This window comes from Ciona robusta, chromosome 2 (genome assembly GCF_009617815.1).
Source record: "Ciona robusta chromosome 2, ASM961781v2".
Classification (NCBI taxonomy): domain Eukaryota; kingdom Metazoa; phylum Chordata; class Ascidiacea; order Phlebobranchia; family Cionidae; genus Ciona; species Ciona robusta.
The window spans coordinates 9,009,416-9,023,411 of NC_143236.1; the positions used below are offsets into that span (position 1 = coordinate 9,009,416).

At 40.0% G+C, this 13,996-nt stretch overlaps 1 protein-coding gene across 2 annotated transcripts in view; it reads right to left on the reverse strand.

Annotated features, from left to right (window-relative positions):
- The window catches only part of LOC149740946 (dynein axonemal heavy chain 1-like), a 78,082-nt gene that overhangs the window by 22,600 nt on the left and 41,486 nt on the right, over window positions 1-13,996 (reverse strand). The window contains exons 36-52 of one of the 2 annotated variants that reach the window (XM_089872848.1): window positions 13,522-13,694; window positions 11,619-11,758; window positions 10,949-11,081; window positions 10,406-10,579; window positions 9,921-10,040; window positions 9,456-9,518; window positions 8,079-8,237; window positions 7,406-7,528; window positions 6,934-7,074; window positions 5,913-6,044; window positions 5,310-5,496; window positions 4,405-4,578; window positions 2,943-3,124; window positions 2,421-2,549; window positions 2,063-2,167; window positions 1,175-1,371; window positions 408-567 (exon numbers count right to left, since the gene is read on the reverse strand). In XM_089872848.1, the coding sequence (XP_089728974.1) occupies window positions 408-567; window positions 1,175-1,371; window positions 2,063-2,167; window positions 2,421-2,549; window positions 2,943-3,124; window positions 4,405-4,578; window positions 5,310-5,496; window positions 5,913-6,044; window positions 6,934-7,074; window positions 7,406-7,528; window positions 8,079-8,237; window positions 9,456-9,518; window positions 9,921-10,040; window positions 10,406-10,579; window positions 10,949-11,081; window positions 11,619-11,758; window positions 13,522-13,694 (2,492 nt within the window). The remainder of the gene's footprint in view (window positions 1-407; window positions 568-1,174; window positions 1,372-2,062; window positions 2,168-2,420; window positions 2,550-2,942; window positions 3,125-4,404; window positions 4,579-5,309; window positions 5,497-5,912; window positions 6,045-6,933; window positions 7,075-7,405; window positions 7,529-8,078; window positions 8,238-9,455; window positions 9,519-9,920; window positions 10,041-10,405; window positions 10,580-10,948; window positions 11,082-11,618; window positions 11,759-13,521; window positions 13,695-13,996) is intronic. The other variant, XM_089872849.1, reaches the window with a different exon arrangement.

Here is a 13,996-nt window from a genome sequence, read left to right on the forward strand (position 1 = left end):
TTATTTGTAAATTATTATATTGTTTTGGATTAAAATAGCAATCAGCTCCAAACCTAATGTACTGGGTTCAAAGCTCAAGGCTGCTACATAATGGAAATAGGGCAAGATATCAACTATTGCTGAAGCTCAAGTTAGTGGTCACTAATGGTTGTCCAAATGACCCACAAAGTTACATACAAGTTAGCTCATAAATGTGGAAGAATTCACTACATGAACAATAGTTGATCGTTTACAAAACTTGGGCAAGGTACCAACAGCTCTGTAGTCAGTGGTCACCAATGGGTTGTCCAAATCATACACAAAGTTACATACATGGTAACTCACAAGTGGACACAAGGTGTATGAAGCCACTACTATACAATATATGAAATAAACAGGCATTTTAAACATTACACACCCCTACCCACCTCTAAGAAACTTTCACTTTTAATCTGTGTATCGCTGAACAAGAATGATATTGGTTGGTTTTGTAAGCCAGCTTTCAACATGCATTTCTTGATGTCATCTCTCCATTCAGCTACGCCGTAATTCTTCGCGAGCTCAATTTGGAAAAGTTCGTACTCAGCTCTGTGTTGGTTTGTGATATTAAATTATATGTAGTGTTATTGATGTATCGTTTAAATTTAGATGGCAAGAAAATAACTATATTACATTAATACAACGAAGTGGTTAAACCTCTGGTTTGCCAAAATAACAGGTTTTATGTGGCGTAGTTTGTCTCTCTGATCGAGATGAATGCACCCTGGGTGCTGGGGCAGTGTCGATATTAATGTAAAGTTTCAGGGTCAAATCTCGAGGGTCCAAACAAGTTGTTCTATTCTATATGGGTGAAGCCGTTCATGGGACCTGGGATTTAGGCCAGAGTTTGCCCATTACCCCAACATTGTATATGCACATTCTATTCTATATGGGTGAGGTCCTACAGTGAGGCACACCATGGGACCTGGGATTTAGACCAGGGTTGACCCATTACCCCAACATTGAATATGCACATTCTATTCTATATGGGTGAGGTCCTACAGTGAAGCATGCTATGGGACCTGGAATTTAGACCAGAGTTGGCACATTACCCCAACATTGTATATGCACATTCTATTCTATATGGGTGAGGTCCTAGACATGACAACAGGATCATACAGAGAACATAAGTTGGCCCATCACCCCCCCCACTTACATATGAGTGGCGAGCCTTGACAAACTCTGCCTTCCACTTCCCCCCACCCCCAGTAGTAGAGCGTTGCCCAGTGGTTGTCGTATCACCCTAGATATTCTGCATACATGTTGCACGGCATCAAGGAAGAGTACCAACTTCATCTGGGCAGTGTTGACCTGGTTGTAATCTTCAAGGGATTCCTCCATTATCGAGATCATCTGGAAAAATATTGGGAAACACTGAATTTGCATGCTAGTGTACCTACTGTACAGCTTCCCAACTTTGAAAAAGTTACAGGTATATTTTTACAGGAGTAGTGTCTGCTTGCTGCTCCTTATTAATATGTATGGAACCCTTGGACCAGAAGAGAATGAATTGGTAAGTTGCCCCACATCTTTAACTGATGATCACGTCTTGTGTTTTGTGTTCTAAGTTTATCCTAATTTTATTTTAAAAAATGAAATAAAAAAAAATGAAAAAAAACTTTAACTGACGAACTTTCTAATTTTAGCCTATACTGTGTTTTAACCACTGTAGTTTTGTTGATAATTTTGTTTTAATTAATTTGACATTCGCTATTGCATTCTAAACAAAACAAATATGTTATGTTAGTCAGAGTTTTGATTTATCCCCCCTATAAACAGTTTGCTTCCCTTCAAAAGCATGGTCACATAAACCACAAACATGTTACAATAAATCTCGCTTTTTAACCAACACTTTCTCATACTTTTTACTCGCTGGTGTTTTTAACGACTGTCGTTTTGCTGAGAATTTCTTTCTCTTGGTTGTTTTAAATAGTTCGATTTTTTTCAAATAAATTCCGTTATGTTATAATCAAATATATACTCGTATCCCCCTGTTAACACCCCTTGTTAACACTTAAACCACCAGTTAACCCAACCAACCCACCTTAGCGTGATCCTCCACGTACGAATAAAGCTTCACCTCAGAGTTGGGGTTGAGGAAGTCGCCGAATAGCACGGGACGCACAGGGAGCACTGTTTCAATGTCAAGCTGTGGAGGTGTAAATATACGGGTCGTGGGTTAGTGGCAATTGTCATTTAAATTTAACTTTATAATTAGTGGCAAAAATTTTTATCCGTAAACATAGACAAGAGTGAGTGTTACAAGTACCAAGCTGGCCTTTATGCAGTTTCAGTTAATCAACTTTAACCATCCTCAGTGTTAGATGGGACAAGAGTGAGTGTTGTAAGTACCATGAACATAGGATTTATACCAGAGTTGTTCTAAACTTAACACATCTTACGTTAAACTGGTTTTTAATTTTAGTTTCAAGGAGATCCGAAAACCAATCCCTGTCCTCCTTGCTAACAAGGCGATCCTGGAAGACCCGGCAACTTTCGTGATACCATAAACGGAGAAGCATCTCCTTGGACTGTGGGGGTACAGGGGGATTAGCAATAATGAACTTAATACGTGTGAACATAAAATAACTTCATATTTTTCTCTACCAATTTTTTAAAACATCGAAGAACGGAAATTAGCGGCAAAATGACTAATGGTTTTACTCATGGAGATTAGCTGGAACCTAAAAAATAGGGTTTTGGAAACTGTCTTGGAACGAATGTTATTTTGAAACTTAGTTTTCTTTTCATATGGACATATTTGGTCCCACACAATGATGTTGACATATTTGGTCCCACACAATGATATTGACATATTTGGTCCCACACAATGATATTGACATATTTGGTCCCACACAATGATATTGACATATATGGTCCCACACAATGATATTGACATATTTGGTCCCACACAATGGTCCCACCTCTATCTTAGTGACTTCCATCATTAACATTCCTTGGAATACTTTGGATAAATCTCGGAGATTGAAAGTGTAATGAGACTTGGCTGGAGTGGGCAACAATTGGGTGGTTATGAGGTCATAAACCTCAACTGTTGATGTCACAAGACCCCCACATAACTGGCGCAAGTCCTCTGATGCTGGGGCTGTGGGGGTAACCAGTTATAAAATAGTATATTCTACATGGGTGAGGTCTTAGGCTTTAAGTAGATATTATGGGCTTTGGGCTGTGAATGGTAACAAGTTATTATAATTGTGTTCTATTCTATTTGGGGTAAAGTCCTGAAGCATGGCATACTGTTGAATCTGGGTTGTGAGTATTACCAAGTAATAAGCTTTGTATTATATTTATTATGGCTGAGGTCCTGGGTTGTATACAGTGAGCCATGGAAACTTGAGATTAGGTCAGGAGTTCTATTCTTTATGGGTGAGGTCCTACAGTGAGGCATGTCATGGGACCTGGGATTTAGACCAGAGTTGGCCCATTACCCCAACATTGTATATGCACATTCTATTCTATATGGGTGAGGTCCTACAGTGAGGCACGCCATGGGACCTGGGATTTAGGCCAGAGTTGGCCCATTACCCCAACATTGTATATGCACATTCTATTCTATATGGGTGAGGTCCTACAGTGAGGCACGCCATGGGACCTGGGATTTAGACCAGAGTTGGCCCATTACTCTAACATTGTATATGCACATTCTATTCTATATGGGTGAGGTCCTACAGTGAGGCATGTCATGGGACCTGGGATTTAGGCCAGAGTTGGCCCATTACCCCAACATTGTATATGCACATTCTATTCTATATGGGTGAGGTCCTACAGTGTGGCACGCCAGGGAACCTGGGATTTAGGCCAAAGTTGGCCCATTCTCATATCATCTAAATTATTACGTCCCTGTAAACTGCCTCAGTCAGCTACAATGTAACATTTCTGATAACAAGAGAGTTTACGTTTTCATTTCCTTTCAAACCATCTGGCAACTAATTGGCTGTTAGTGGTTAAACAACATGTTTGCTTATCCACACAATGCAATACTTGACTGCGGGCATGGCAACTATATACACACTGCAACAGCACCTTAACACTTAATAACTAAACCTAACATATAAACAACTATCTCCAATACTCACTGTTGAAACTGATTATGCTCCTTAGTCCACCTAGTGAATGAATAAGATTTCTATTATTTACCTCAAATATAAAAATATAAAATATATAATATATTCTTGCTTTTATATAAAACTCTATAACGACTGTCGTTGCTCCGCCATGCGAGGATAAATAAGTTACATACATGGTAACCCGTAAGCGGGCATGAGGTGTATGAAACAGAACACCCGTGTTATAAGAACTGTCGTTGCCCCTTTACAATTTAATTACAAGGTAACAAATATAATACAAAGTCCATTAATAACCCACCCAACCACCCTGACACGATGGTGTTGAATATCCTTGACTTTGACTCAAGTTCCATATCGTTGCATGCGATGTAGTTACAATGACGTAACAATCGAGCTGTGATAGGGTTTCTACCGCCTCCGGGTGGTCCCATGGCGAACACGAACGATATATCAACCAGCGTACGGAAGGAACCTGGGGTGAATGGGATGTTATGGGTGCGGGGCTCAAGGCTTCTAGTTGGTAGTCATTTGGTTAATACATATTGCAGTTACCATGAGAACCACATATGCATGACCTTTAACTAGAGGTATATACTTTATTAACATTTGTTGTTTATACAGACGTAATTGTGTGTATGGTTGGATCGTTCATATAGGAATCCGAAGATACTTAGTTCAAGCCTCAATGCTGCTACCATTGTGGGTGTATGTTTTCTTGGGTAAGACTAGGGATACACATTACAGAATTTCCAATCCTTTTGGAATCAATGTATAATTACAGGATTCGGTATTCTGTTTAATGATGAACTATAATTTTGAAAAAAAAGATTCTCGTGTTTGTAGGACTTTCGGGAGAAAACGTTTCGCAGCGTCTTTTAAAAGGTTGCTATACGTTTTGACCTGGCCATTTTGGCTTCGTACGTTTTTTCTTATAAATACAAAAAGATTCGGAATTCTAGATTCGAAATAAAGTATTCTAGGATATCCTAGAATACCTAATTAAATTGTAATGTGCATCCCTAGGTAAGACACTTAATGGTAACTGCAACAACCCAGTGATCACTTGTATTATCTGCCTTTTCGTCTGCCAGATGACAGAAATGAGAAACATGGTTTTTATACAAGATAAGCCACTAAAGGATTAGAAGTAGTCTCCCCCCTGAACCACCCCATACTGTACAGAGTAGTCCCCCCCATACTCACCAATAGCCTTCCTGTCGTACCATCCGTTATGATCCATCCATTGCCTCAGTAACTCTATGGGGGGTTGGGCTCCATACTTCTCAAGTGCTGGCATGTTGAGATCATCTATAAAGAACACGGCGTACTTGCCCAAGGGAGGCGCGAACACACCTTTGCGACGCTTGTCTAGTTTGCCATCGATCAGATCCTGTTTGGATGGGAAGTTATTATGGCTAAGTTTAAAGTGTGGGGTAATGTGCCAACTCTGATCTTAATCCCAGGTCTCATGGCGTGCCTCGCTGTAGGACCTCACCCATATAGAATAGAATGTGCATATACAATGTTGGGGTAATGGGCTAACTCTGGTCTTAATCCCAGGTCCCATGGTGTGCCTTCCTATAGAACCTTACCCATATATATGACGGTCGTTATAACACGGGTATTCTGTTTCATACACCTCATGCTCGCTTACAAGTTCCACGTATGTAATTTATTTATCCTCGCATGGCGGGGCAACGACAGTCGTTATAACACAAGTGTTCTGTTTCATACACCTCGTGCCTGCTTACAAATGATCAAACGGCCACTTTTGTGGTTAACCATCTAAACAACACAATCATCCACCTGTGTCTGGTTTGCTGATGTTTTAGCCGAGAACATCATGAAGTTAGGGATATATTCCTGTGGCATTCCTTTCAATAACTTGTCCATCAGCACGACAGTTTTGCCCGTGCCTGTTGGGCCAACTGTCAAGATCTGGGGGGTTTGATTCATTAACAATTGAACTATAATATAGGATTATGGCTGATAATTTGGACAACTCATTAGTGACCACTGGGTTGGAGCAATTGTCGTTAAGTGTCTTGCCCAAGGACACATACGATCACAATGGTAGCAGTGACGAGCCTTGAACCCATTACCTCTGGGTTACAGGCAGGCGCGCCAACGAACTGTGCCATGGCACCGGACATTATAACATATATAACATAACATATATTATGACATATATGTTTATGATATAGGTATTTACAGTATAGTATGAACTGTAGTTGGCCGGTCGGGCAAACTATCAAGATCTGGAGAGTTCAGTACTAATTGTTGTTTAACAGGTGGATCAAATATGTTTATAATAAAGTGATTTATGATATAGTATGAACGGTAATACAGCAATAGATCATAATTTTTGGTCAAGATCTGGTCAAGAGGTTAATTTAGTATTAAGACCTTTATATAACAAAGCGGGAAAATTGTTTTAAAATGGAGTTATTTATGACATTGTGTTAACTGTAATACAGCAATAGACTTGTGTAAATTAAAATAGAATTGGTGTAAAAATACCAAACAAAGAAATATCTACATCCAGTGTTGTTCAGGGCAGCTCAGGCATTTCTTTTATATATCCAATATTGCCTAAAGATATATATGCCACAATGGTAGCAGCATGAAGCCTTGAACCCTCAACCTAGGGGGTACAGGCATTGTTCAGGGTAGCTCATCTTGATGTGAAATAAACAAACAAAAAAATATCCATCCCCAGCATTGTTTATCGCAGATATTTAACATCACCTACAATGCGCCCCAATGGTAGCAGCATCGAGCCTTGAACCCTCAACCCCTATATTGCAACATTATCCAATCCACTCACCTGCTTCTTATGCATGATAAGCATCTCCACCAGTGAGGCCGTCCTTACAGTATCAATAGTAGGCACGATGATATCAGCGTACGCCGTGGACGGGGTGACTTCAAATGAAGGAGCGCTCTCCATCCAACTACGCCATTTAATCTGAGGTCATGTTTAGAATAACTTTTATTTTTATCATTTTTTTAGGATAAAATTTAATCTGAAAATACAATATCCATGATAATGTCATAATCATAAACACATCGTACAATAAAGTACAAAAGCACAACAAAAAGTGTTAACATAATACACCATTCATTTAACATCAACATTTTTTATATACAAAATTTTTGGCAATAAATCTACACCAATGGCTTAGTATAGCATCAAGTATAGTTACATAAACGGGCAGCAAGCATGAGGTATACACCCCCACAACCCCAAAAACACCCCCCATTCACCCCCACAACCCCTAAAACACGCCCCCACTAACTTCCGTTGACTTCTGTGTTTGTTCCTCATCATCCACGTCTCCAGGATTGCTCTTCTTCGTCACTCCTCCATCATCCAACTGGTAATCGTAAACCAACCCTTGATCCGGGAACGGGAGGGAGACCTGGGTTGGAGGTTGATTTTATTGGGAGGAAAAAGATGCAGAAGCCCCATTCAAAAAGATATAAATGACCAAACAAACTAAAGTCATGTCTGCTTATCCACACACTGCAATAGCTTGAGCAACTCGACTGTGGGCATGGGAGTGGCAACCATGGATAAGTCACTCAAGTTCCCACCCACAAGGATATAAATGACCAAACCAACGAAAAGTCATGCCTGCCTATTCACACACTGCAATAGCTTCAGCAACTCGACTGTGGGCATGGGAGTGGCAACCATGGATAAGTCACTCAAGTTCCCACTTACAAGGATATAAATGACCAAACCAACGAAAAGTCATGCCTGCTTATTCACACACTGCAATAGCTTCAGCAACCTAATGAAACAGACATATTGAATAAATGTAACTTGTTGTATGCTTGAGTGGCAGGGCAACAACAGTCGTTAAAACACAGTTGTTCTGTTTAATACACCCCATGCCCGTTTACAAGTTACCATGTATGTAACTTTGTAGGTGATTGGTTCTGGTTACAATAAAACAACCAACGTACATTCTCTTCTTTCATTCTTTGCCTCAAATACTCGGAAAACTTTGCCCTCCCCTCATTATCCACAGTTCCACCAACGCTCCATATCAACGCAAAGAAGAACCACGGCTCAATAAGCTCGCCTACCCGCTCCAACTGGCTTTCAGTTAGTGTTGGTTCACCCTGGGTGACAATGGTCATGTTATTATATCTTAATATATAGTATTGTAGGGTTGGGGAAATTTTAATATAATACAAGTCCATAGTTTTACACAATATAAGTTAATATCAGTTTTGTATAATGCTAGTCTAAAAGGTTCAAGGAAATAAAATATAAAAGAGATAAAAAGAATAACTACAAATATCCATTTACATAGTTTCAAGTTATACAATATAATATGTCTATTTTCCAATTTTTTTGCAATTCAGGTATAAGTTTATAACACAGGACCAGCGTGGTAATGAAATAGGTTCCGAAATCTAAAAAATAGTTTGGATAAATTTACAAAATGGAAATATAATATGGTTATTTCAAGAAATGTACTAAAGAGAGACTAGCTACAATAAACTATTTGAGTATATAGAAAAAATTCAAATGCTATCGTGCTGTTGTTGCAAGGCAGAATACAATACATAAGTGAATCGCTCTTCTGGTTAAAACATAAGTTTTATGATATCAATGTTATAATTGCTCATGGTAAAAAAAATTACATTTTTAGCAGAAGGCTTTTCACTTATACAATGAAGTTTATGTTGTATGTGATATAACATGCCCTATCCATAACATGCATTGTGCAAAGTAGGAATACCTCACACTAGATAAGTAATATAGAGTAAGTGGTAATCACACAAAGTGGATGAAGAGTGTAGAATTAATGTTGCGACTATGAGGTGTACAACCATAATGTGTGGAATAATTACAACTGGGTGTTAGGGTAATGTACCAACTCTGGCACAATTTCCTAGATCCCATGGCATGCTAAGGACCTCACCCATGTAGAATAGATAGGTAAAAAGGAATACCAAGACCCAAAAGATGGATTCCACCTTTTCGTTTACCATGTGTACCATCATCATGCAGTATAATGTATTGGGGATATCTAATACAAAGCCAGGAACTCTTCTTTATATTTAAGTCTCTTTTATACTTAAGGCTTTAAACTTGTGGCTTTGAGTTTAAGGCTTTACGTTTGAGGCTTTCAGTTTAAGGCTTCAAGCTTGTGACTTTAAAATTCTGACCAAGAGAGAAATGGTATAATTGTAGAGATATTACATACCCCATGCAATAGGCATACACTATGTTGTATATACACCATGCAGTAGCATACACCATATAACCATGCGACTGGTTGATAGGCATACACTGTATACCACCATGCAAATACATTGCATGCCACTTACAAATGCAAGGTACTTAGCAAAACGTTTGTCTTTCTTAGCTCGTTCCCGCATTGCAGCTTCCCCCTTACAATACAATCACACACAATACAGTATATTTGTTATAGTAAACAAGTCATAGCATGAATCAAAACTGGTGTTTCTCAACCTTTCAAGGTGGTGGGCCTTTTAAAAACACTTAAAACCCACGGCTCCATCAATAAAATGATTTAGGGGAAGAAATGACAGCACCCTGGGTGTTGGGGTAATAGACCTACATACCAGGTCTCAAGTGTGTCTTACTGAAGACCTCACCCTTATAGAATAGAATCTCTATTATTGAGTGTCTATAAACTGCTTCAGTGGGGTCTAAATGATAGCACCCTGGGTGTTGGGGTAATAGACATCCCAGATGTGCCACACAAGACCTCACAATTACTATTACCACCTTACTCAGTGTATATATATAGAGATATCATAATATTTTACCTCCTTAGGAATGAGAGGGGCAAAGAAACAATCCAGGAAATTTAGCAGTGAGAATGTTAAGTTTGCGTTCACGGACGCCACAATCTCCTTCGTGTTCTTGCGAATAAACTTCACGGATGGCTGGGTAGGAATAATGGGGTTAATATGTTATTGAAGAATCATGGAAAATGTAGTTAAATTTGTTGAGTCTGGAAGATATATCAGAAAAATGAATAAATGTAACTTTTTTATTCTTACAAGGAGGGGGCAACTACAGTTGTTATAACACAGGTGTTCTGTTTAATACACCTTGTGCCCGTTTAAGAGTTACCACGTATTTAACTTTGTGGGTAATTGTTTTCTGTATGCTAACAATTTTGGATAGCGCATTAATAACCAATTGCTGTTAGGTGTTTTGCCCAAGGACACATTCGCCCACATTGGTAGCAGCGTTGAGCTTCAAACTGTTATCTTTAGTGTTCACAAACTGATAACCATCTTCTTACCTCCAGGAATTTATCGAACAACGCATTCAATTTATCAACATAGGGAAGAATGACATCGGGAACTCGTTTCATCCAGCAGTAAACGAATGGTGCAAGTCCAATATAGCCAGGTTCAAGGTAGACCATGCCACACCTTGATACTGTGGCGGGGGAAGCAACAGCAAGGTCAGCTACCTGTTGGGGGGGGTTAGGAGGTATTGAGCTGAGTATAACTAATCTTGCAATGGCTCGTCTTGTATACAAATAAAGTTGAACGATTCTTGTGTAAAGAAATACAACAAGGATTTGGTGGTATGAATAATTTGATCTTCGTTATTGTTGCCAATGAAAAGATCAACCGACTTGATACTTATGGGAATCAAAATACTCCATATCTCTATTCTATATTGGTGAAGTCCTGAAGGACCTAGGATTTAGTCAAGAGTTGTCCCATTACCCCAACACCGAGAGTGATGCAACTGATTAGTGTAGTGACCACTGGGTTGGAGCAATTGTTTCTAAGTGTCTTACCCAAATACACACACGCACACAAAGCATTCAAACCTCAAACATCATGGTCATGTGTTGAGTTAACTTGATGATCTCTCCACTGCTCAAACACAACTTCTTATTGTCATCCAACACCGTGTTCATGTTTTCAATCCATACGGCGTCAACTGGGCCATCGAACATGTACCTGGGTGTATTGTGGTTGTGATATATGTTCTTATGCTTGATGTTGAGTTATAACATGGGTGTCTTCATATACCTCATGCTTGCTGTCAAGCTACAATACTTTCATGTTTATCCTTGGGGTGGGAAACCGAAGGGTTTTAATACACGTGTGTTGCACACCATACATGGTGACTTCATACACCTCATGCTTAATGTAAAGCTACTAGCATTCTTTCATGCTTAAAATTGGGTTAAATATGATGTTGTAATGCAGGATCAATAATACAAGTTTAATACACCTCATATTCACTGCCAAGTAACTCGCATTCCTAAGCAAAGACAATAGGAGCAGCAGCCATGGGTAATATCGGAAACCCACACATATAATTCTCACCTCATGCTTATTGTACAGTAACTGGCAACTTATAGCATGGGAGTTTTCAACTTTGTGTGTAAGCGGGTAACCTTATCCTAAACCAAACATATTGTGGCTGGGAAAAGTGGGTAAACAGCAGAAGAGAAATCTTGGATAAAATACACCAGCATATATTTATCTCACCATCTCTTATCTTTATCAGTAGCCGAACACCCTTGTCTGATAAGCGTCGATAATATCCCATCTGTCCATTCATGAGTCATAGCATCAAACTCACCATACAACTGACCCATTGTTATCGACTTTGGGTTCAAAACCTCCGTCTGTTGGGTGGAATAAACATAAAAATTAACTTTCATTAATCTTAAAAAATAAAAAAAAGAACACTGGCAGCAAATCGATAGTCGTTAAAAAACAGGCTAGGCCCTAGGATATGTATGAAACAGAACACTCGTGTTATAACGACTGTTGTTGCCCTGCCATGCGAGGATAAATAAGTTACATATGTGGTAACTCGTAAGCTGGCACGGGGTGTATGAAACAGAACACCCGTGTTATAACGACTGTTGTAGCCCGCCATGCGAGGATAAATAAGTTACATACGTGGTAACTCGTAAGCTGGCACGAGGTGTATGAAACAAAACACCCGTGTTATAACGACTGTTGTTGCCCTGCCATGCGAGGATAAATAAGTTACATACATGGTAACTCGTAAGCAGGCACGAGGTGTATGAAACAGAACACTCGTGTTATAACGACTGTTGTTGCCCCGCTATGCGAGGATAAATAAGTTACATACATGGTAACTCATAAGCAGGCACGGGGTGTATGAAACAGAACACTCGTGTTATAACGACTGTTGTTGCCCCGCTATGCGAGGATAAATAAGTTACATACATGGTAACTCGTAAGCAGGCACGGGGTGTATGAAACAGAACACTCGTGTTATAACGACTGTTGTAGCCCGCCATGCGAGGATAAATAAGTTACATATGTGGTAACTCGTAAGCTGGCACGGGGTGTATGAAACAGAACACCCGTGTTATAACGACTGTTGTAGCCCGCCATGCGAGGATAAATAAGTTACATATGTGGTAACTCGTAAGCTGGCACGGGGTGTATGAAACAGAACACTCGTGTTATAACGACTGTTGTAGCCCGCCATGCGAGGATAAATAAGTTACATATGTGGTAACTCGTAAGCTGGCACGGGGTGTATGAAACAGAACACCCGTGTTATAACGACTGTTGTAGCCCGCCATGCGAGGATAAATAAGTTACATATGTGGTAACTCGTAAGCTGGCACGGGGTGTATGAAACAGAACACTCGTGTTATAACGACTGTTGTAGCCCGCCATGCGAGGATAAATAAGTTACATATGTGGTAACTCGTAAGCTGGCACGGGGTGTATGAAACAGAACACTCGTGTTATAACGACTGTTGTAGCCCGCCATGCGAGGATAAATAAGTTACATATGTGGTAACTCGTAAGCTGGCACGGGGTGTATGAAACAGAACACCCGTGTTATAACGACTGTTGTAGCCCGCCATGCGAGGATAAATAAGTTACATATGTGGTAACTCGTAAGCTGGCACGGGGTGTATGAAACAGAACACTCGTGTTATAACGACTGTTGTTGCCCTGCCATGCGAGGATAAATAAGTTACATACGTGGTAACTCGTAAGCTGGCACCAGGTGTATGAAACAAAACACCCGTGTTATAACGACTGTTGTTGCCCTGCCATGCGAGGATAAATAAGTTACATATGTGGTAACTCGTAAGCTGGCACGAGGTGTATGAAACAAAACACCCGTGTTATAACGACTGTTGTTGCCCGCCATGCGAGGATAAATAAGTTACATACGTGGTAACTCGTAAGCGGGCACGAGGTGTATGAAACAAAACACCCGTGTTATAACGACTGTTGTTGCCCGCCACGCGAGGATAAATAAGTTACATACGTGGTAACTTGTAAGCTGGCACGAGGTGTATGAAACAAAACACCCGTGTTATAACGACTGTTGTTGCTTTACCACTCATTTCATCCACACCACACAAGCACACTACATACACCAACTTACATGCACAGCTTCATAATCCCCTCCACTTATAGATGGTTGTCCTTTAAGTTTAGTCAGAGCTTTAGCAAGTGTGTTGTAACATTTCGTCTTCCCTGAACACGTTGGGCCAACCAACATAAGACCATGGCGTACAACAGTCGTCTCGTAAAGTTGGATACATTTAGTGACAAAACCTGAGGATATAATAAGCATTTCATATTTGTGGTGTGTCAATACAGGCCATAGTTGGCTTGTTACCCCAGCACCCAAGATGCTAGACGACAATATGTAATGTTCAACAACTGGTAAGGTCCATGTGGTAACACCCTGGGTTTCAGAGTAATAGACCAAACATGGCCTTAATCCCAGGTCCCATGACATGCCTCACTGTACGACCTAAAAATATAAAATGAGCATATACAATGTTGGGGTAATGGGCCAACTCTGCCCTACATAAGTCAACTATAGCTGGCTTCAGCCATGGCCCCATACAATA